General features: G+C 34.2%; 3 protein-coding genes across 4 annotated transcripts; 1 reads left to right on the top strand and 2 right to left on the bottom strand.

Annotated features, from left to right (window-relative positions):
* Positions 1-1,561: 1,561 nt before the first annotated feature.
* Positions 1,562-2,757, bottom strand: LOC142166068 (uncharacterized). Its single transcript, XM_075224481.1, has 3 exons — positions 2,480-2,757; positions 1,952-2,081; positions 1,562-1,843 (listed from the first exon to the last, which is right to left on the bottom strand). The coding sequence occupies exons 1-3, from the start codon at positions 2,755-2,757 to the stop codon at positions 1,562-1,564; spliced, it is 690 nt and encodes a 229-aa protein (XP_075080582.1).
* An 8,934-nt stretch (positions 2,758-11,691) lies between these two features.
* LOC107823673 (ferredoxin, root R-B2-like) lies at positions 11,692-17,343 on the top strand. 2 transcript variants are annotated; one of them, XM_016650365.2, is made up of 2 exons: positions 11,692-11,782; positions 16,602-17,343. In XM_016650365.2, exon 2 carries the CDS (start codon positions 16,610-16,612, stop codon positions 17,060-17,062), a length of 453 nt encoding a protein of 150 aa, XP_016505851.1. In that variant the 5' UTR covers positions 11,692-11,782; positions 16,602-16,609; the 3' UTR covers positions 17,063-17,343. The 2 variants fall into 2 exon arrangements, with proteins under 2 accessions (XP_016505851.1, XP_016505852.1); XM_016650366.2 differs by having other exon boundaries at positions 11,698-11,782; positions 16,608-17,343.
* Positions 17,344-19,331: 1,988 nt separating this feature from the next.
* On the bottom strand, positions 19,332-19,943 carry LOC107823672 (uncharacterized). Its single transcript, XM_016650363.2, has one exon. It carries the CDS (start codon positions 19,941-19,943, stop codon positions 19,332-19,334), a length of 612 nt encoding a protein of 203 aa, XP_016505849.2.
* Between the last annotated feature and the right edge of the window lie 2,313 nt (positions 19,944-22,256).

A 22,256-nucleotide genomic window follows, 5' to 3' on the forward strand; every position in this document is an offset into this window, starting at 1 on the left:
AATATGGATGGCTCGGGCTGCACGCCGCAGTGGGTACTAGAGGGTACCGTCATATGCATTACATTGCACTCATGCATTTATTCTTTATCTGAATTATCTGCCATAATAATTATGTGCTCTTATTTCATTGACTGGTTGCTTTGTACTGTTCTGAGCCTGAGGGGCTGATACTGCTCTGAGATACTGAGCCCGAAGGGCCGATTTCTACTTATTATTTTGATACTGAGCCCGAGGGGCAGATTTCTAATTACTATTTTGATACTGAGCCCGAGGGGCAGATTTCTACTTGTTATTTTGATACTGAGCCCGTGGGGCAGATTTCTACTTGTTGTTTTGATATTGAGCCCGAGGGGCAGGTTTCTACTTGTCATTTTACTACCAAATTACCTGTTTTACTAGTTTAAAAAAAATTTCACATGATATTTCACTGAATTGTTATTTTAAATGATTTCACTGCTTCTGTATAGAATGTTGTGTGCCTTAACGTGTTCTCTTACCTTCAGTCATTATTTATATTTATTACTCACTGGGTCGGAGTACTCACATTACTCCCTGCACCATGTGTGCAGGTACAGGTATTCCTGAGGCATAGAGCGAGTTTTCTGCTGTTCAGTTTTCATCGGAGTTATCGAGGTAGCTGCATGGCGTTCGCAAACCCGTTTTCTCCCTTATCTTCTGTTATTTATGATATCTTCAGACTTTGTTCCTAATTCCATACCTTGTAGAATTTTAGTAAACTCTGTAGTAGCTCATGACTTGTGACACCCCGGTTAGGGTTGAGTTGGGTTGAATTTTCCGTATTTTATCTATACTTCCCGCTATTGGATATTATTATACCATGTTTATACTATAATTGTGTTAATTAATTGTCTTAAAAGGATTAATTGGGTTGAATGGCTGGCCTTGTCTTCATGAGAGGCGTCATCACGACCAGGTTCGGGAATTGGGTCGTGGCAATGACCCACTGGTTATATTGCTGCTAGTCCAAAGCTCTTGGACATTGCATGTGCAACCATTGAAGCAACTTGTTCCAGACATTTCTTGTGTACTCACATTTCATAAACAGATGTTCTCTATTTTCCTCCTGCAGTTGGCAAAGTACACATTGTGTATCTACATTGAGTCCCCATTTGCATGGCCTATCAGAGGTCAATTGTTTTTCAAGCATTATGTGTCACATTATGAATCTTGCTTTTGATCATCCATTCAACTCGATTGTAGTCACCAAGTAGAGTCAAATGTATTTGCCTGATTAAACTTTTTTTGTGTGTCTGCGCATAATGTTGATTCTCTAGTATTTCGATGGCCTCAAAAACTTTCCTAACCATCCAACAAGATTGTTGTGGAGTTGTCAAGCTGGTGAACTGCTGTTCTTTGATGTAGTATGTGTGGATCCATCGAATTCACAGCTTGTCCTGTTTATGTGCCAGATCCCAGCAAGTTTTGGCTATTGCTGCTCGATTCCAAAGCTTCAAGTTAGTGAGATTAAGTCCACCTCCAGCTTTGGGCATACAGATTTATCCCATGCAACCAATGCTTTTTTTGTGAAAATACTGACACCTCACCAAATATAAGATTTGTAGATTCCTTCAATTAGCTTAATCACCTTGGTAGGCATCACAAATAGTTGTACCCAGAAAGCCTGGACACCAAACAATACACTCTGAACTAACTGCACTCTACCAGAATAAGAAAGGGTTTTTGCAGTCCAAGAGGTAATCCTAGCAGTCATTTTATCTGTGAGAGGCTGCCACTGGAGGATACTATGTTTCTTTATGGACAATGCAACTCCAAGATACTTGAAGGGCAAATCTCCAGTAGTGAATCCTAAGTGCTGCAATATCTGTTGCATGTGTTATGAAGGGACTCCGCCAATATAAACTTCACTCTTGCTTAGATTAGCATATAGTCCAGAAACATGAGGAAATAGCAGGAACTTTTGTTGTATTGCCTGCACAGATTTCATATCTCCTCTAGTAAAAAGCAGTAGATCATCAGCAAAGCTAAGGTATGTTATCCGAAGCTTGGCACACCTAGGGTGGTACTTGAACTTTTTAGCTGTCTTGGGGCCATTAAGATTTCTGCTCAGATGCTCCAATACTATAGCAAAAAAGAAGGGTGACATTTTTTTTAGAAGGACGGCATTGGGTCACATTGTTTTAGTCCCTTAGCAGCATTAAAGGGAACTGTTGGCTCCCCATTAACTATGATGGAGTAATTGACTGCTTGGATGCATTCCATTACATATAAGGTGAATAATTGAGGAAACCCCATCTCTTCCATAACTTGTCTTAGCTATGGCCATTTCACAGAATCATATGCTTTCTGTAGGCCTATCTTAATCATGCATTGAGGTGAGATGTACTTTCTAGCATAAGCCTTCACTAGTTCATGTGCTAGAATTATATTGTCTGCAATCACTCTCCCTGGTATAAATCAAGCCTGAGCTTCATTGATAACAGTAGTGATGATAACTTACATTCTAGATGCCAGGATCATAGAAATCAGTTTGTAGAGCATAGTGCAGCAGGAAATTGGTCGAAACTCCTCTACAATTTTAGGCTTGACAATCTTGGGTACTAATGTGATGGCAGTATAATTAACAGCTCTGTACATCCTGTTAGTAGCAAAGAAATCAAGTACAGCTTCTATGATCTCCTCTTTGATAACAGGGCATGCCTTCTTGAAGAAGCATGCATGCCTTATATCCATCAACTCCAGGAACTTTATCCTCTCCGATGGAGCATAGTCCTTCATAGATCTCTTTCTCAGTTACATCCTTACAAAGAAAAATTCTCTGTTGTTATGAAAGGCTTGGTCCCTTTTGCATAACCAACTTGTCTATTGCAGGAAGTGAATGAGCAGCAGTCCCCATCGGTGTTTTGTAGAAATTAACAATCTCCACCTTTAGAGTTTCAGGATCATTTAATCTGCATCCTGCAAGGAAATTAGTTCCTGGATTTGTTTCCTATGAGTCCTTTCCTTTATCACAGTTGTAAAATACCTTGTATTAGAGTTTCCTAATTTTATCCATTTTGCTCTAGCTTGTTGTTTTAGGGCTCCCTCTTCTACTTCACAAGTAGCTCATCAGTGCAGTTGGCATTGATGTTCTTTTGAACTATAACAAGCTCATTCCTGGCTGTATCAATCTTCTGTCTAATGAATTTGAACTCCTCAATATTAAGCTTCCTGAGCAATGGTCTAAGTTTTTTCAATTTCAACCAAATATTTTGCATTTTCCAGCTGTGTAATCTCTAAGTCCATACTTTCAGGACAATGCTTAGAAAAGCATCATGCTCAACCCGCACATTAAAAAACTTAAAAGGTATTTTCATACTGTCCTGATTTACTATGAAATTCAAGCTCATAGGGGTATGTCAAATGTGAAAGGGACATCATAGACACCAGTTATGTGTCCCCATTGTATCATCTATTTATAACTGCCAAATAGCATGTCAACACCAGCTTGTTTGTTAGACTATGTGTAATATGCACCCTCCCATGCCAATTAATTGATACCTAAGTCTTGAACACATTTTGTGAAGTCTTGGACCTAAGCTAGACTTATTGGATTTCCATGTAATCTGTTTTGTAACTGCAGCACAGAGTTGAAATCTCCTCCTAGAAGCCATGGTTTGGAGATTCCTTGTTCAATCTTTGTCAGGTTGTCCCAAAGCTGCTTCCTTTGCTCAATTGTGTTGTAACCATAAACTACTGTTAGCAGACACTCTTGATCACCTATAATCCCTTTAACTAGGCAATGGATAACTTGTGCTTCTACTCTAATTAGGGTAACTGTATAGTAGTTGGGGTCCCATATTAGCCAAATTCTCCAAGTAGTTGCACTAGTGTAATTATGTAAAACTTCCCAGCCAGGTGCAGTGTGGGAGCTCACTCTCTTCATATTATGTTCCTTAACTCTAGTTTTAATGATACCTGCAAGCTTTATGTTTTTGGTTTTTAAATAATTCTTCAGCTCTTTTTGCTTGTACCATTTATTGATGCCCCTGAAATTCAAAATTAGCCAAGCCATTTTGTATTGTGAGTGCCCCCACCTCTGTCATGAGGTAGGAAAGAGCTCACACTGGTACTCATTGTTACTCTATGAAGACCATTCCTATTAGTAGGAGGTGAAAGCATAGGGAATTGTCAAAGTTTATCACTAGGCTAGCCACCTCTTTACCTTTATCTGCTGAAATTTTTCTTGTGTCCCCTGCTCCAGTCGTCTCTTGATTCTGCCTATTCTCATGTGTCACCACTGGCAAGTTAGCCTGAGTTTGTTCTTGTACTGTGGTAGGTTGCAACAAATTCACTTTGTTGGCAATTTCTACCATCACTAGCCATTTGTATCTCCATACATATGTGACTCTCTTTGTTTCTCGTCTTCTATTTGGTTGTTCATTCTGTTGCATTCTAGGCCCTTGTTGAGTAGTACATGTGTGGCCAATAGTCTGGCATTTGTCACAATAGCTTGGCTTCCACTCATACACCAACTGCTGTTGAAATTTTCTGCCTCTAGAATCCATAACAGTTATCTAAGTAGGCAAGGTCTTTGTTATATTGACTTCTATCATCATCATTGCATAAGAAATTTTTGTTTGCTTGGTAGTGCATTCATTTGCTCACAATGATTTTTAAATTGCACTGGCTATTTTACTTAGTGACTCACTATCCCAGCAACTCGTAGGTAGTTTAGGGAATATCACCCATAGAAGGATCTCAGCTAGGAATTCCTGGCTTAAGTCAAAGTCAGGTGTCTGTGGCTTCAAAAATATTGGTTTATTGTTGGTGGTGTGAGGTCCAGCATAGAAAATTTTGTGCATATCCACCATCAATTGGAACTTAATCACATAATAGCCCTCATCATGTCAGAACAATTCCGGCTCAACAATATCTATTTTTTTTTAAAAGATAATTCATAGAAATTAAACTTATGCCAAATATATTTTTTGTTTGCCATCATTACCACTACCTCAATTGTTATTATTATGTTTTTTTACATTTTTCAGTTGGTACCCTGTTGTTAGTAGGTCAAAAGTTTTATTCAGCAACTTCTAACAATTATTTAATGTCATTAGTTAGAACTTACGTGAAGGAATTTGATCGCACCCATTAGAAATACTAGTATCTATATAAACGTGCGTTGCACGTTAATAATGACACATGATGGTTTAAATATTTACTTATATGAAAAAATAATAAAATTTAATTAATGAGAGAAAATTTATAGGAGTATGTAATACTACAACAATAATTTAAATGCCAAAAAGATATTGTTACATTAGCATAATACGTGAATTCAAAATGAAAGGATATCATCGGAACTTACATAAATGATCAGTTTTAGTCATGTTAAGTAAATAATTATGTATTGTAATATAAATGTATCTAATGTATGGTATCTTACCGAACACTTCTTTATAGACGGTATTTTTTTGTATATGTTTCCTTCTAAAACCAGAACACTTGTTGTCGATGTTGATACCTCTCTTGAAAAATGCAACATATAATTATTCGTGTAAGAAAACATATTGTGATAAATATAGTTCAATATTTAGGATGTTTGTCCTTGTGCTTTATTTATTATAACTACAAAATATAAACATATTGAAAATTATTTTCACACAAATTCAAAAGGATATTCTTTAGTTTCGGAAGACGAAAGTTGATTTTGGGGATAAACACATACTTAGACGCACATTGACCAATATCATAAGTTCTGCATGTATGACGTTATTGTCAAAACTTTTATATACCATATGTGTATTATTACATAAGTTATTTAGTGAATCTAAGTTTTCATTAGCATGACGGGCATAAACCTATATTAAATGGAAGATCAATTTTAACTTAGTCTATTTTATATATATATAGTGACACTAACATACGTAAGAAATAATGAACTTGACAACAAATATATACAATAGAACGTAAGAAATAATGAACTTGACAACAAATATGTACAATAGAAGGCCAATTGGTATTAAAGTATTTAAGTATTCTTCTTGGTAGTTATTGTTGGTATCATCTTCTGTTGAGTCAAAACTAAAAAAATATTTTGTTTTTACCATAAAACTTAGCAATCAATATTTTATTTAGTTGATCAACATATTAATTTCTGCTAGCTAAGATAACTTTTTAATTTCTATTATGTAATTTGCACAAATTGCATTCTAATCTAATGATGAAGATATTTTCTTTATTAAATGCACTACTATTACCATTGTGGTTGATAATCAAGTGTACTTAGAAGAACCAAATCATCTTTTATTGGATGCTCTTCTTTGTTTCTAACGCGAGCCAAGAAGTCATGAATGTTGGAACGGTTCTTATTTTTATATTTCTTGTCATTTGAATATTTTTCATTTGAGATCATAAGTATAATTTTGGCAAGTTAGTTTGTACAGCTTCTGCTTTGGTCAATTTTGGAACAACTGATCGCACTTGACAAAAATCACCTCCCAACTTATTACTTTTCTACTAAATGGTTCATCGATATCCAATATATTGCTAAAACTATGGGCAATTGATTCGATCATTTGACGCTTAGTCAAAAGCATTTCATCTCATATTATCACTTTTGTTTTCCTTATAAAAGTAGTACTATAGATCTGATTTGATATATTTGTGATGGTTATTTCAGTTATTTGAAAGGGTATATTAATCTAAAGTGAGTTGTATGACCTTATAATAAAATCGTTGTTGGTACACCACTTGTTCTTATTGCTAACAATATCATGCCTCCGGATCTGACATTTTCAAGTAATGCATGACATAGCAATATCATTTCGATTCCACGCGGAGGCATCTGAAAAGGATAATCTCGCTATACCAAGATCGATTTTTTATAATATAGTCTTGAAAGCTTATTCTGGTTCAGGATTTAGCTTTGATTGTGCTTCCTCAAACACTTGTATGACCTTCTTAATATTATGTTTTTTTTAACTTGAAAAATAATTTTACTCATACGATTAATTTAAAAATAATTTAATTGGATTCTCTTCCTAAATAATTAATTGAAAGATTTAATTATTTTGTTTTAACATAAAATATAATTTATTTTCTGTTGAATTAGATTCTTAATATTAGTTCATCTCATATTTGAATATTTAACCGTGATTATAATTTTATCCACCATAAATCTTATTTCAAAGAGTAAAAAGATAGATGGCATTCCTCTTTTAGATCTTTATGTTTGCAAAATCATTAGTGGTGTTGCCTCTTACTAACATTTTTCTTTTTTTTCTCACACATTTATATTCCTAAAAAATTTCTTAGTTGTTCTTTAATAATTGAGTATAATTTTCTATATTACACGAAAAACTAATAATAATTTTTTTAATTTGAATAAGAAAGCACTTCAAATATAATATAGTAATATATTATCTTGGGGATTTTTTTCTCAATTTCAACGCTTTATGCAGTCTTTTTAGCATTACTTTTATTTTTTTGGTATTGAATATTATAAAGTGGTAATGTATTACCAATATGGAAAATTCTTATGAAATTGATTTTATTAAACCTTCCTACATATTTTTAATAAGAATTCAATAGACAAGATTATATTGATTTTAAAATCTTAAACATTAAAAAAATTATATAGAAGTTATTGTAGTCCAAAAAATAAGTTATTACAACTATGTTCTTTCCCTATAAGTTCTTCTATTTAATATTTTAAGCCTATTTTGGTCTATTAATATTATATTTGTACTTTTATAATAATATAGACTCTCCTATTTCTAAATGAATTTAAATAATATAATACATTTTCAAATTAAATTAGTAATAGGAATTTTTAAGAAGTATATCCTAAAAGTGATAGTATTACAAGACTAATATCTATGTCCGAAAATAATTATACAATAGAATTCCTAAAGGTAATCATGTTGGATCACGTGTAGTGTTATGTCCTAAAACTAATAGGATACAAGGCTAATGTCTAGAATTCTGATTATGTTCTTTTATTATATTGTGAGTTATTATGTTTAATATTTAAAGGTTATTGTTTTGTAATCTAATATTTTATTTATGCCTTTATAATAATATAGATATGGATATAGTTATATATAGATAGATTTTTATTTTTATTTTTATTTTTATTTTTGCCTTATCAGCAATGGTTACTCTCCATCCGCAAGCTTGGGGCCAACATGCCCATGGAAATCGTCTACATTCTTTTCGTTTTATTCAGAGAATCGCTTGTTAAACAAACGCAAAAAAATAATAAAAAAGTGGAATACAATGATTAAATTCAAGTGCTTAATGTACAACTTCGTATCAGTAGTTATATTATGATTGTATCAGGTTCTATTATTTAAAAGTTGTAACTAAAGAAATATTATTAAAATATTTTATTATGCGTTTGGTAACCAATGATAGGCGACCTACTTTTTTTCAATTCCATGGATATTAATTAAAATTCATAATATGTCCTAAAAGTAATAGGATTACAAGGCTAATATTTGTATTAGAAATAATTATACTAATAAGATTTCTAAAGGTAATCATGTAGAATTCTTAACGTGTAGTATTATGTCCTAAAACTAATAGGATTACAAAGTTAATGTCTAGAATTCCGATTATGTCCTTTTATTGTGAGTTATTATGCTTAATATTTTAAGGCTATTTTGGTAATCCGACATTAAGATTTATGCTTTTATAATAATATAGATAGGTAAATTAGAGTCCCAAGCAAAATTAAAATACGTAATCTATACTATATTAAAAGCACGAAGGCCCTTAGCGAATTGTTGTTCGCCTTTTTTGTCCTTTTAAAATAAAGTTCTCACTGGACAAAATAGTCATTTAATTATTATCCTAATATTTAGTACTTTAAAATCGACTAAAAATTTGGTTAATAAATCTTTTCCTATTTAAACTATGTAGGAATTCCTAAAATTTAGGAATTTAAAGTCAATTAAAATTCCACATTACATAATTTTTTCCGTATTTGAACCATATAGGTAACTTGTTATCATTTTTACATGTTACTTTTCGTGGATGAAAAAGAGTAAATTAATGAAACTAAACTACGTGATCCTACAATTTTTATGCTAATATTTAAAAGGGAGTTAAAAAATGCATGAAAAACATAAATTGATTAAAAAAAAATAAAGTAGGCACGAGTTTAGACTTTAAAGAGCAATCAGGATGATCTTTTTTTTTTTTTTGAACATACTCAAATTCTTTTGTCTACTTTTATTGTCCAGATACTAGAAGATAATTAAATGATAATCTTTTTTAAATGTGAAATCTATTTTAAACGGTAAATATATTGATTAATATTTTATACAAAGGAATATGAATAGAAAATGACATATATATATGTATTTTATTTTATTTTTTGATTAAAACATTGTCTCCATTGATCATTTATGTGAAAAAAATTACATATTGAGTTTGACATCCCAAACTTTGTACATGATCATTGAGATGAGACTTTTATTGTTAGTCCTAACTAAAATTGTATATGATTTTAGAAAATCTATGGTGGGTCATATACGACATGTCTGGTTTGGCTGTTTTATCCTATATGATGTAGATTCCATCTATCCATGTTGGCGAGTCGTTTGACTTGATTAGGGAGTTCAACAAAAGAGTTGATTAGTCCCGAATGAAAGAAGTACTTCAAAAAGAAATCATATCTAATATAAGATAAATATCGAGGTAAAACTTTATAAAAAATGTTAGTAATAGTTGAATTTGGATGTCTATGTGATTACAATGGTATGAATAGAATAGAGTGGATCAAATTCTTAAATGTGATTAATATCTATCATTTTGAAACTTGTAATTTTTTATTAATTTTTATATATAATGCAAATACATCTTTTAAATATTTTTATATTATTTTTCAAAATTTATTTTCATTAACACGAAGACCACGCGCAACGCGCGTACTCTAAGACTAGTTAAATATAATGGAAAGAGTCGAGCATAAACAGTAGAGCCATAATCTTACCACCCAATTTTCCGTGAGAAAATTAATTGATACCTAATTTGATAAACAGTCGAGCCCAAATTGAATTTGTACTCACTTTTTAAGAAAAAAATTTAATTGATACCTAGTTTTTGGATAACTTTAGAGACATACACTTTTCTCTTCTTCTTCTTTGTGCTTAGGGTTTCTTCTTTTTCTTTTTGGTTGCAAAATGAGTTTATTATATTTGTTGTTATTTCGACAATTTGATGGATGAGGTTTGTTCTTTATGATATTTAAAAGCGATATTTCAAATTTGAGCTCATTTGAAGTAGATTTGGGGGTTGAATAGTACTGTGGATTGCTGAAATCCCAAGAACAAGTTACTTTTGAGAACTTTAGATTCAAGATTGAAGTTACAATGAAGAGATTGAACTGCTTAAGATTCGAATTTCTTAAGTTGTATTTAAAAGATGCAAGAACTTCAGATTTGATTTCTTAAGTTGCATTGAAGAGATTGAACTACTTGATATTCAAATTTCTAAAGTTGCATTTGAAAGATAAAATAACTTTAGATTTGATTTCTTAAGTTGAATTGAAGAGATTGAACTACTTCAGATCCGAGCGGGTACACTTTGTAAATTTATGTGCAATACAAGTATAATCTCAATGGTGCCCCAAAAGTGGGTATATATGAAATGCCCCATAGTATGACCGAAAAATATATAGTTTTACGGTTTGATGAGCTAACCAAATCTACTCCATAATTTTCATATATTATCTAACGTCGATAAAAAAGATATATTTGAGATGTAGCTTCCGGTGTGAGTGGGATTCCAGTACGGGTGACAAAGAGTTGCACCAGGCCGGCCCCGAAGTGGTGGCCCATTGGGCCAACTTGGGCCTTCCTCAGGCGACCAGACTGTAGGGATGATTGACAGGAATGGCGCAGCTCCGGATCCGCGTAGCTTTTCAGGGATAATTATATCGAATTGATAGATTTTATGCTATATTTACTCTACCTATATTATTAATTGTTCACAAATTCTACTCGATTGACACTTGTATTTGTTCAATTGTTCACCAAACTCTATCATGGTGTAACTTGTGTTATCTTCCAATTCAAAAAAAATTGCCTCTCCTACTTCATAAAAATATTTTGTTTTCTGGGTCATATACATCAAATCTCCCAATAAAAAGTACTCTTTTAAAATATTTGAAGAATGAACTTAAATAGTCGTTCACCCAATTGTTTAAATTAAAATAATAAATAGATATATAATATATGTAATTCTTATTAATATGTATATCTGTATAATAAATATATAATCTATGAATACCGGCTAGAAAAAATAAACAGTAAAATCAATGCGTCATTTGTGTAAAGTTCCAAAATATTTTTGGGATCTTTACACAAGTAGCCGACCATATTCATTATTTATTTTTTATAGTCATACATAGATCATACAATAATTATATATAATTATACATATATAATACATAAAATATGTATATATTATACCTGCATCTGCTATTTTTGGTTTAAGAAATTGGGCCGGGTTAATTCTTCAATATCTTTAGCTTCCAAAAATTGGACCAAACAAGCTATAACCTAGATTGGGCCAATCCCTCTTTGCGTCTCCACATGGGCCATCTGGCTGCATTGGACTCAATGAAGATGTCGAAAGGCCGAAAGATCTAAGTCGCGTGCGGTAGGACCCGCATCCCTACTAAATCACGTGACAACGACAGCTTCTTTGTTTCTGACTTCCTTCTAGTTCTTGTAGGTGTTTGTCACTGACAGCAGCTTAACGAGCATCGGAATTTACGAGGAGGTTGAGGCACGGCTGAAAGCTAATTCCTGTAAATTTCAGATTCTCTTTACTTCCTTAAGTCTCTTTTTCTCTCTGTTTTGCTGCTTTATGTACTGATTATTTCGCATGACCCTATTGATCTCTAGTTGTGGGGTTACTAATTTTTGTTGATTTTGGTAATGGGTATTTGTTTCTCAAGAGAAAATGATTGTTTCTTGGATCAAATCAATGTTTTTTTTGGATGTTTTTACTTTTGTGATCACTTTTTTTGCTCCTGTCCTTGTTATCTGACTGCTAAAGACATCTATGTTCAAATAAGTTGGTAAAAATAATGCGACACCCACCCCTCTGTTAAAGAAATGGATTTTAGGCTTAACTTAACCCTAAAAGCTAATTCTAAGATGTGAGGACTTTGGTTATGATGTTATAGATTGTAGTCTCTTTATGCTGTCTTGAACAATTACGGTTGAATTAGGTCTAAAGTTCATTCTTTTAATATGATATGACTCATCCCTTATGTTGAGCTTCCCAATGTTTTGGCCCCACTTTATGTTTCTCCTTTTCTTTTAGTTTCCCACTCGGTGTCCAATATTTGCATTAGAGCCCCCAACTAATCCGAATTTGCATAAAGGCCCACTACAGGGGGAAGCGGAGAGGCGGAGCCAGGATTTGAAGTTTATGGGTTTTGAACTTGCCATTGAACTCATAGCACGTCTTAGTTACTGGGTTCCCAATTAAATATTTATACATATTTAATTAATTTTTTAATACAAAGAGAAAGTTACTGGGATCGTCCGAATCTGTAGGTAATACCATGCCTCCGCCCTGGGTCATCGCTTCCAAATAGGATTTTGTTCATTGTCAATGCTCGAACCCGAGACTTTTGAGTAATGGCAGAGGGATCTTATTCTTCCTACCACATACTTTGTTACTGTCCCATTTTATGTATCCATTCTTGAAATATCCAACCCTCGGCATGCTGGGATGTTAGACTTCAACTTCGGTTGTGAGGGTATGGACTATAGTATCTTTTTATTGTCCTGAATAAACCTCACTTGTTGAGCTAGTTTTCAGAGTTTAGTCAAGTCCAAGGACCATCTTTTTAACAGAGCGTCTGGTAGGAGTTGAGTCAATTCCAAGGTTCATTTTCTTAATAGAGTGTGATGGTGTGTACGCAAAGGCGTGAGTGCATCCACACCTGCTGTCCCCAATACAGACCGGCGCATAAGTTTGAATTATTAAAACCCCCTTGCAGTGTTTAGGATTTTGTGCATCAGTGTTCCTGTGCAAGTCTGATTCTGCAAAATGCACAAACTAGGCCGGAGGGTGTCTTATCCACACTGCAAACTAGTATTCTTCATCACAAGTATAAACTTGAAAAGAGGGCATACATTCAAACTAGTAATAATCATGCATGCGTAAAAAACTATGAAATTCTGTTCTTTAAATACTCACTTCTCGTTCTATTAATCGTTATTCGTCCATAAACAGCTATGAAATTCCGACAAGGGAGAATAAAATAAGATTTTTCTTCCCTTTGCCACCTTATCTTCTTTCTTCTGTAAATTATGAATTATCCTTGGCTTTTTAGCTTGTCGCCTAAAGTTCCAAGGGGTGTTCTAAAGTTTGTTTGAATCATGGCCCTGTACTTTTTGTGGAAATTGGATAGACATGCTGGGATTTATTAGCCAGCATTGTTAGCCTGCTCTGCATGAGTAGGTATGTCTATGTTGTGTAAAGAAAAATATGCTAGTATTTTTTTAGCTTACTCTTTTTACGGTGTTGCTTTATTCATGCAATAATGCTTGTCCTAATATAAAATTTTTAATTCCTAATAGTAATAATAATTGGGGGGGGGGGGGGATTAACAGTTATAGTACAAGAGCAATTGCTCATTAGACAACAAATGAACAAACATCATAAACTCTGAGTCTTGTAAGCTGAATATCATTTGATAGTTGTCTTTTATATGAATGAATGATTTAAGAATCAGTGTACTCCAGTGTTTGTAAGAGGCAACATCTCTTGTACGACGGTGGTGCTCGGGCCAGCTTGTGCACACCTCAACTATTCCCTCGGGTACCTGCTATCTCCTACCATCACAAGTACCATGTAGTTCTGCCAATAAGGCTTAGGCTGATCGGAAGAAATCACCTAGTAAGCATCCAACATAATCCCAAAGGCATCATAGTTCTCTCCGCTCAATTGACCTTATTAGAGTGGGAGGGACTCCTGGTCATTCTACCCGTAGTGTTATCTCATATATGAAGGCTCGACGTATGGTCGAGAAGGGGTGTTTGGCCTATTTGGCCTATGTTCATGATTCTAGTGCTGAGGTTCCTTCTATTGATTTTGTGCCTGTTGTTCGTGAGTTTCCTGAGGTTTTTCTTTCAGACCTACCGGGTATGCCACCCGACAGGGATATTGACTTCTGCATTGATTTGGCTCCGGGCATTCAGCCCATTTCTATCCCGTCGTATCGTATGGCCCCGCCTGAGTTGAAAGAGTTGAAGGAGCAGTTGCAAGATTTGCTTGAAAAAGGTTTCATTAGACTAGTGTTTCGCCTTGGGGTGCGCCAGTGTTGTTTGTTAAGAAGAAGGACGGATCGATGAGAACGTGTATTGTTTTGGTGAGAGAGTGTTAAAGCACGAAGGGTGATGCCGTGTATGATTTGTGAGGAAGAGTGTAAAGCACGAAGGGTGATGTCGTGCCGCACGATGTACAATTCCGTGCCGATTATCTTGATTATATGGTGAGGACGAGAGTAAAAGCACGAAGGGTGATGCCGTGCAATTTATATTGATTCTTTGGTGAGGACGAGAGTAAAAGCACGAAGGGTGATGCCGTGCACTTATTGATTCCTGATTCTTGTTGATGACTGAGATATGGTGTACCTTTTATTTACCGGCTGTCTTTCTATTCTTAATTGATGTTCCCCGCAGCATGTTTCCCCTTCCCATACTTGACTGTTACTCAGTACGAGACCAGATTCATCGACTTGGCCCGTCATGCTCTTATCATACTTCTCACCGAGAGAGAGAGGGTGAGGAGGTTCTTTGAGGGACTTATCCAACCTATTCGACTTCAAATGGCCAAGGAGACGGGGAGTGAGATTTCTTTTCAGGAGGCGGCCAATGTGGTCAGGAGAGTTGAGATGGTTCTATCGCAGGGAGGTAGTCCTGCAGGCGTCCGCAGGCCCTGGCGTCTCCCTCTGTCCCTTCATCCTGTTTCATTTACGTATTTCCGAAACAGTGTATTGTTATCTTTCAGACTTTGTTTGTAGTACTCTTAGACCGTCTGTGAAGCTCTGACTCCAGTTCTGGGTAGTCTTGTTTAAACAGTTGTATTGGTTATACTCAGTAGTTTTATTGTTTTTCTTCCGCTTGATATAAATTCCGCTATCTTTAAGTTATTGCTCATAATTGTTAAAGGATTAAAATGGGAAAAAAGTAAATTGATCAAACAGTCGGCTTGCCTAGCTCACAGTAGGCGCCATCACGACTCCTGAGGGCGGGAAATCCGGGTCGTGAAAATCACCTAGTAAGCATCCAACGTAATCCCAAAGGCATCATAGTTCTCTCCGCTCCATTGACCACTAGGACACTCTTGGGTGCACAAGCAGCAACGTTTTGTAGAAGGAAAAAAGTGGCACTGTATTTGCTTTTCTTTCAATCAACAATAATTTTATTTAAGGATCAATTTATAGGTATGAGTAACACATTCAAACCTTCAAAGATAAATTTTAAACTCAAAAAGGATATATTATAAACTTGGAGTAAGCATGGTGAAAATTAGGACTCATTTTCTCTGTGTTGCGTGGAAAGCGAACTTCTAATAAAATCTAAGACTTAGTAAACCAAAGAGAGGAAAAACTGCATTTAGTTTCTTTCTCTGTTAAAGTATATATGAATTTTCCATTGTGAAAACTAAACCTCGATCTGAAGTCGGTTTCTCCTATATCCAGACAAAGATACAGCTCTTAAAAGTATATCCAGACAAAGATACAGCTCTTAAAATCTTAGGCCTCAGAAATTGAGCCTATGCACTTGAAATATGTATGACTTATCAAAAAGGAAAAAGAAGTGACTTGAAATATGCATCGTACAGATAGACTTGCTGTGATATGAAAAGTGTGCCAAACTGAACTTGTTTGTTTAGACTACTAGTAAAAAATTCAAGATAATTGGAATTCTGTTATAAAGTAGACGATAGAGCCAGTAGCGAAGTAGAATGAGTTATAGGGATGCTGATCCAAGATGTTTTTAAGACAAATATTACTATTTTCCTCTTAAAATAGCTTGGGAAGTCGTTATAAAAAAAATCACTGGGGAAGTGTTGATACAATTGGTTCAATTCTGTTGGGTTCAGGAAGCCTCTCTACCAATTCAGTATTTAAGAATCCAAACTTGAAGTTCGTCTTGTAGCCCAAACTTGTGAAAACTTGGCCTGCATATACTTATTAAGTTAGAGCCCCGTAATAAGATGCTGCTAAGCATATTGGGCTACCACTGGCTTGGATTTTGGTTTGTTGTTGTTATGCATGGTATATCCAGGGAAAAGTTGGATGCTTACAACATTCCATATCCTCGCTGGTCATGACTAGTAACACATACTTTATCAATTGATCATGAATCGGGAATTGAATGGCATAAAGAAGGTTTGCATTCTCTGTTACTCTTACTCTATCTCTGCATGATTTTGGAACCATCAATTAGATGTGGCCTGGTCTAGGAGTTTGAGAACCACCATTAAGATTTTGTGCTCATCCTCCACATGCTTATTTCTATTTAGTGGAAAAAATTTCGTTTGATTATGGTTTGTCGTGTTACATATTAGTTTATCTCAATTCATCAAACAATTCTATGTAGGTGCAGGTATGTCGACTATAAGTGTTCCTTCAGGCTGTTTTCTCAAAGTTGCACCGTCAATTGGATCCTCTGCCTTTACCAAGTATCAATGCTCGTTGGGTTCCGTAAAAAGTATTTCTAAAGCATTTGGCTTGAAGTCATCGTCTTCCTTCAAAGTCTCTGCAATGGCAGCATACAAGGTGAAACTGGTTGGGCCCGATGGTAACGAGACTGAAATTGAGGTTTCCGATGATCAATACATCCTCGATGCAGCAGAGGAAGCTGGAGTTGAACTGCCTTATTCATGCAGGGCTGGATCTTGCTGTACCTGTGCAGGCAAGTTGGTTTCTGGTACAGTCGACCAATCTGAAGGTGCATTTCTTGACGACGATCAAATGGAGAAGGGTTATTTGCTGACTTGTATTTCATACCCGAGATCTGACTGTGTTATTCATACACACAAGGAAGAAGAGCTCGTTTGAGCATGTTTGTTCATTTTGCTTCAAGTTGGGACCTTGAAAATTGAGAGTGGTACAATTGTGCCGTAGACGCGGAAAAGAAACAATAAGAAATAAATGAAGAAATTGGTATGCTGCCTCCCAGATGGAGATATTTGTGTCTGGTTTATAGCATGACGCATGTTGGGGTTATTTATCAGAGTGTGGTGTTTGTTCCTTTTGGGTTATCTTTTATTTATCAGGCTTGAACAGGTTATCAATCTTATGAAGATCATACCATATTTGGTGGACGGTGGTCATCTCAAGATTGGTCTTATGTCCTTGCCCCTGAAGGGCTTATACATTAGTTCTCTTTCTGTCCTAACATCTTGCTCATTTAAAAGCAAAATGGGGAAAAGAAAAAACCAAAAAGAACGCAAGAATTAATTAGGCTAAAGAAAACAAGATGTGGGCTTGCTTGTCAAATCTAAATATTGGTCTTGGTTTAGGGTTGCATGGAATCAGTCCATGATCATATTCCCTGCATTATAGTTTATGTGAACCTTTTTCGAATACAAGGGTTAAACCGACTAATTTTCGGTGTGAATTTGGATATTAAATTTTTTATTTTTTTAAAATAAAATTTACATATTTAAAAACTATATAAAAAGTACTATAAATCATACTTCCTCTGTTCCAGTTTATGTGAACCTATTTCCTTTTTGGTCCATTCCAAAAAGAGTGATACCTTTCTAAATTTGAAAACAATTTAGCTTAAAATTCCAACTCTATCCTTAATGAAAAGCTTTTATAAGCGCCCAAATACTACATAAATTGGATCGGAGGGAGTAATAGTTAATAATTCAGAATATTTAAAAAATATTTCCAAAAAAAAATGTGGTAAAAAGTTGTATGTAACTCCCCAAATAATAACATTATCACATAAAGTAGAACATAGGGAGTGTTTCAATATTTGCTAATACCCGTTTGCCTATCCGTATTTGAAATAGCAATGAAATAATAAGGACGTGTTTACTAATACTTCAAGTGAAATAATAGTAATAGTAAAAATTTGCTGGTGAAATTCACGTTGTACATAAAACTTAATTCAACTTTAACTATTCTTTTTCAATTTCATCATTCTGTACTCTACTAAACTTCGACTAATTTCTTTTAAAAAGCAGCAAAAGGCCTAACCCCTTTATGTAGTCATCTCCACTCAAAGGGTGGCTTGCTATTGCATTCAAAATCTCGTTGAGATTTGGTTATGTTTTGATAATTTGATTGCTCGTTACACATTTTTCATGACTTGATCGTGCATTTTATTATGATTGGCACTAATTCATATGCAAATCATTTTTGGTGTTTGGTTGACCATAAAGTTTGAAAGAATGGAGTGAGATATGATATAATGGCGGTAAGTAGTAATGTTTTATAATATTGTTCACATATTGATTGTAACAAGCTAGTGAATAAAAGAAGCTAGTTGTAGAAGAAATATGATAATATCAGGAAAAACATTTACGGAAAAATATTTTGCATACCAACATAGTTGAAAACAGGAAGAAAATAAAGGGGATAATTAACCTTCTATTATCGATCTTCTACTTGTTGTTTCTAAAGGCCAAGCTAGAATTTTTAGTTTATAGGTTTTGAACTATAATATTTCTTTAATTACTGGGCTCTAATACGTTACTTTTACCTATTCAATAAATTTTAAACACAAATATAAAATTTGAATTGAAACTACTGAGTTGAGTTCTGCCAAATCTATAAGTATAAAGTTGACTCCGCCCTGATTGTGTTCCACCTCTCCTAATTAGAAAATTAAATTGGTGTATCACGACTGATGCTACGACTGACAGTGTAAATTAGACAAGTAGGATATTAGGCTTTTTGCGGAGACGCTCGGTTTGACGATGGTTTTTCCGGGTTATAAATTTTTGGTGACGAGAATATAATAATTTAATCACGTAAAATCCATTAAAAGAGAAAGCATCTTCTAACCAATATTTTTTTCTTAATCGAATGTCAAACTTGAGATATATCAACTCCAATTTCTTGTTTAGTTTTTGATTGCATAACAGACAAACCCCAGCTCAATCATTCAACGTGGCCAATATATAATCTTTCACCTACTTTGAGAATATCTTTCGTAACAACCAAAAAAACAGCTAGTAGCATAACAAGCCAAACTCCTATTTTTTTAATTCTCCAAACATATAGATAATGTCTATCGTAGAAAAATAATATAAAAAACTTCTTCGATTCAACGTCCCAAAAACAAGTTCAATTCAAAAATAAAAAAGGAAAACTATGACTCTGACCTTCGACGGGTCGCCAACCGCTTCAGAACCGGAGAACCGGCCGGTTCAGCGGTCCCTACACTATCCACTCCTTTTGCTCCAGACCGGATGTTCAGTGCAGCCCTCACCTTTTTCCAGAACCCGGTTCTTATTGCCTTGTCTTTCTTTGATTTCGACCGGCGGATCCTTCCGGTGCAGGTCACTTTTGGAGAACCCGGTTCAGTTACTCGCATCATCATCTTTCTTACCGGTTCAGACCGGCTTCTAGTGAACCGAAATTTTGACTTTGCCACCTTGTTGACCCGAAGATTTCCATCGGACGAGAAAGATTTTCGAGTTTTTGGGAGTGCAAAAAATGATGTATTTGGTTTTTGGTTTAAAGATGAGAAAGAATGGTAAGACAAGAGTGCCTTGGAATTTTTCTTGGATTTGCATGAAAATGCAAACTTCATTGAGGTTTTCCTTTGCATGGCTGCATTTTGATCAAACCAATCACGTTCTGAATCTTTAGAAAGCCAAAAAGAATCCGGTGGATCATGATCAGAAAAGTTCGTCGGAGAATTCTTGACATGTTCTTTGCCTTGAATGTTAGGGTTTGCTAGATGAAGATGCTGAGACATACTCATGAACTGCAGTGACAGAATCTAGAATTTAGACGTTGTGACTTTTGAATTGAGGGTCTATAATTGTTTTTCGCACATATACATATAAAAAGGATCGAAGCACTAAACTCTGCCAAACCCGTAAACTTGTGATTGGATTAGCCACTAATTCAACGTGTTATACTTATGGTTACAAAAAGATAATTGAATCTTATTAACATAAGCGAGAATGAGCGAGGTCTTGTCAAAAGTCAGGCCTAGCCGTGGTCCTTGCAGCTTTTCCTATTTCGGCTTTGAGCTGAAAATATTGTACAGATCAAAAAGGAATTCAAGCTTTCTGGCCTTTCAAGCTCTCATATATACTTTAAAGCTTGATGGTTTCCTAATTCTTTTCACATAGAAAATGTTGTTGATATTTACAAAAACTTCAACCTTCGAAGGGGGAAGGCTGTATGAATGTGTTGTGAGAGAAAAGATGGATAAAAGAGTGAGATATAAAGGGAAGAAGAGGGAGGGGGTGGGGTTGAGGGGTGGGCAAAGGCAAGTGCTTTAGGCCCCACAAATTTGGAGGGCCCATTTCTCAAGAGTTTGACTAGATGTATAGTTAGTACTTTGTTATATACATAAAAAATATTTAATTAAGATAAAAAAAAGTACTATAAAATTTTGTTAAAAGAGGAAGAGAATTTTTGTGTTTATAACCGACGTGGCTTGTGAGGAAAAAGAGGTAATAAAATCAAGATAATTACCCTAAGTAGTGAATTATAAATATTTACAATCAGGTTAATTTCATTGTTCTAGCTTTGTATTTTTATCTAATTTTTCTATTATTTTTACTTGCTAGATATATTAATAATTATATAGTCCTTCTGTTCATTTTCATGCGTTCGCTATACTAAAAGTATATTAACTTTTACTTGTCTATTATGTCATAAGAGATGTACAAAGTCAATAGTGAACAAGTAAAAGTGAAGGGAAGAAGTATACTAAATCAAGAGAAAGACAATCTTTTTTCTTTTTTACCCTTATTATTAACTACTCATTTTCTAAATCATTTTCAAGACTTATGAAAATGCTATCATTATTATTGATAAAATTATAATACTTTATTTTTTTTTCTTAAAGAGATTATAAAGTTAAAAATGAACAATTAAAAGTGAACAGTAAGAATATAATTTTTTAGAATAATAATAAACCCTATACTAAAGTCGTCTTGATGGGGTTTCATAGTAGGGAGGTGGTAGAAGATTGGTGTTTTCTTACATAGAAAGTGACAAGAATTCATGATCATGATCATGGTTGTTGCAATAAATGAGTCAATGACAGAGACTAGCGTTAATTACCAGGACAAATGGGATATTTTGGCTCGAAATGTACATTAATTAAAACATTATTTTTTTGTTTGAAAAGGATATGTTTGTTGCCAAGCAATCATGCATTGGAGAAAGTCTTTGCAAAAAAAGGTGGCTGCATTTTAAACGAGGTACTCGTGTTCTGTTTGTTTAAGGATTCAATATAACTGGTCAAACAAAAATGAAAACTATGTTTTTTGTTTTGGTTTTTGGTTTTCGGCTAGCCATGTGTTTAGCATGAGGTTGTAGCTGCGTGTTTTTATATATATATATATATACACACACACTTTAACTCTGGTGTATTTGGTATGATATTATTGTAGAGAAACAGATATATCAAATGTTACCAAAAAATTTAGACAAACAGTAGTTTTGATACTATGTAGTGCAAGTTTAGGACAGCTGTCCAAACTGCATATTTGAATGAGCCGTACATATTTTTGGATATAAAATAGTCATCAGATTGTTACTATTTTCTTATTTACTCATTTCAAAAAGATTGACAACTTTCAATATTTTCTTAATAAGAAATATTTATAGCCACACGAAGTGATATGACAGATTTCAAACCATAAGTTTTAGTTACCAAAAAAAAGTTAAGGTGGGTAACGTGTACTATAAAAAGGTCAAGTTATCGTTTTGTACAATGACAGTATATTGATTTTCCATATCATCATATTAGTTGACGACGTACAATAATCGATAACTCTTTATAGTAAACCTAGAGTAGTAATATATTATATGCCAATTAAATTACGATAATAATGTAAATAAATTTTATTGTCAGTGCATATAACTTAATTTAATTCATTATAAAATATCATAGAAATAGTGTTTGATCATCCTTATCGATGGCATAAATCATTTCTCCTGTTTGGTGTAAAATATTTTCCTCTAAGAAAATAATTTCTTCAATTAAATCAACTATACATGCACCGTACGTGGAATAGTTTTAGAAAGAAATTATATAAAATATTTG

Source organism: Nicotiana tabacum, chromosome 11 (assembly GCF_000715075.1).
Source record: "Nicotiana tabacum cultivar K326 chromosome 11, ASM71507v2, whole genome shotgun sequence".
NCBI lineage: Eukaryota > Viridiplantae > Streptophyta > Magnoliopsida > Solanales > Solanaceae > Nicotiana > Nicotiana tabacum.

Coding starts and splice junctions, on each gene's coding strand:
- LOC142166068 (XM_075224481.1), bottom strand. CDS start 2,757: ATGAAGGACTATGCTCCATCGGAGAGGATAAAGTTCCTGGAGTTGATG. Junction 2,082..2,479: donor ATGATCCTGGCATCTAGAAT/GTAAGTTATCAT, acceptor GCATCTGAGCAG/AAATCTTAATGGCCCCAAGA. Junction 1,844..1,951: donor GAGATATGAAATCTGTGCAG/GCAATACAACAA, acceptor CACATGCAACAG/ATATTGCAGCACTTAGGATT.
- LOC107823673 (XM_016650365.2), top strand. CDS start 16,610: ATGTCGACTATAAGTGTTCCTTCAGGCTGTTTTCTCAAAGTTGCACCG.
- LOC107823672 (XM_016650363.2), bottom strand. CDS start 19,943: ATGTCTCAGCATCTTCATCTAGCAAACCCTAACATTCAAGGCAAAGAA.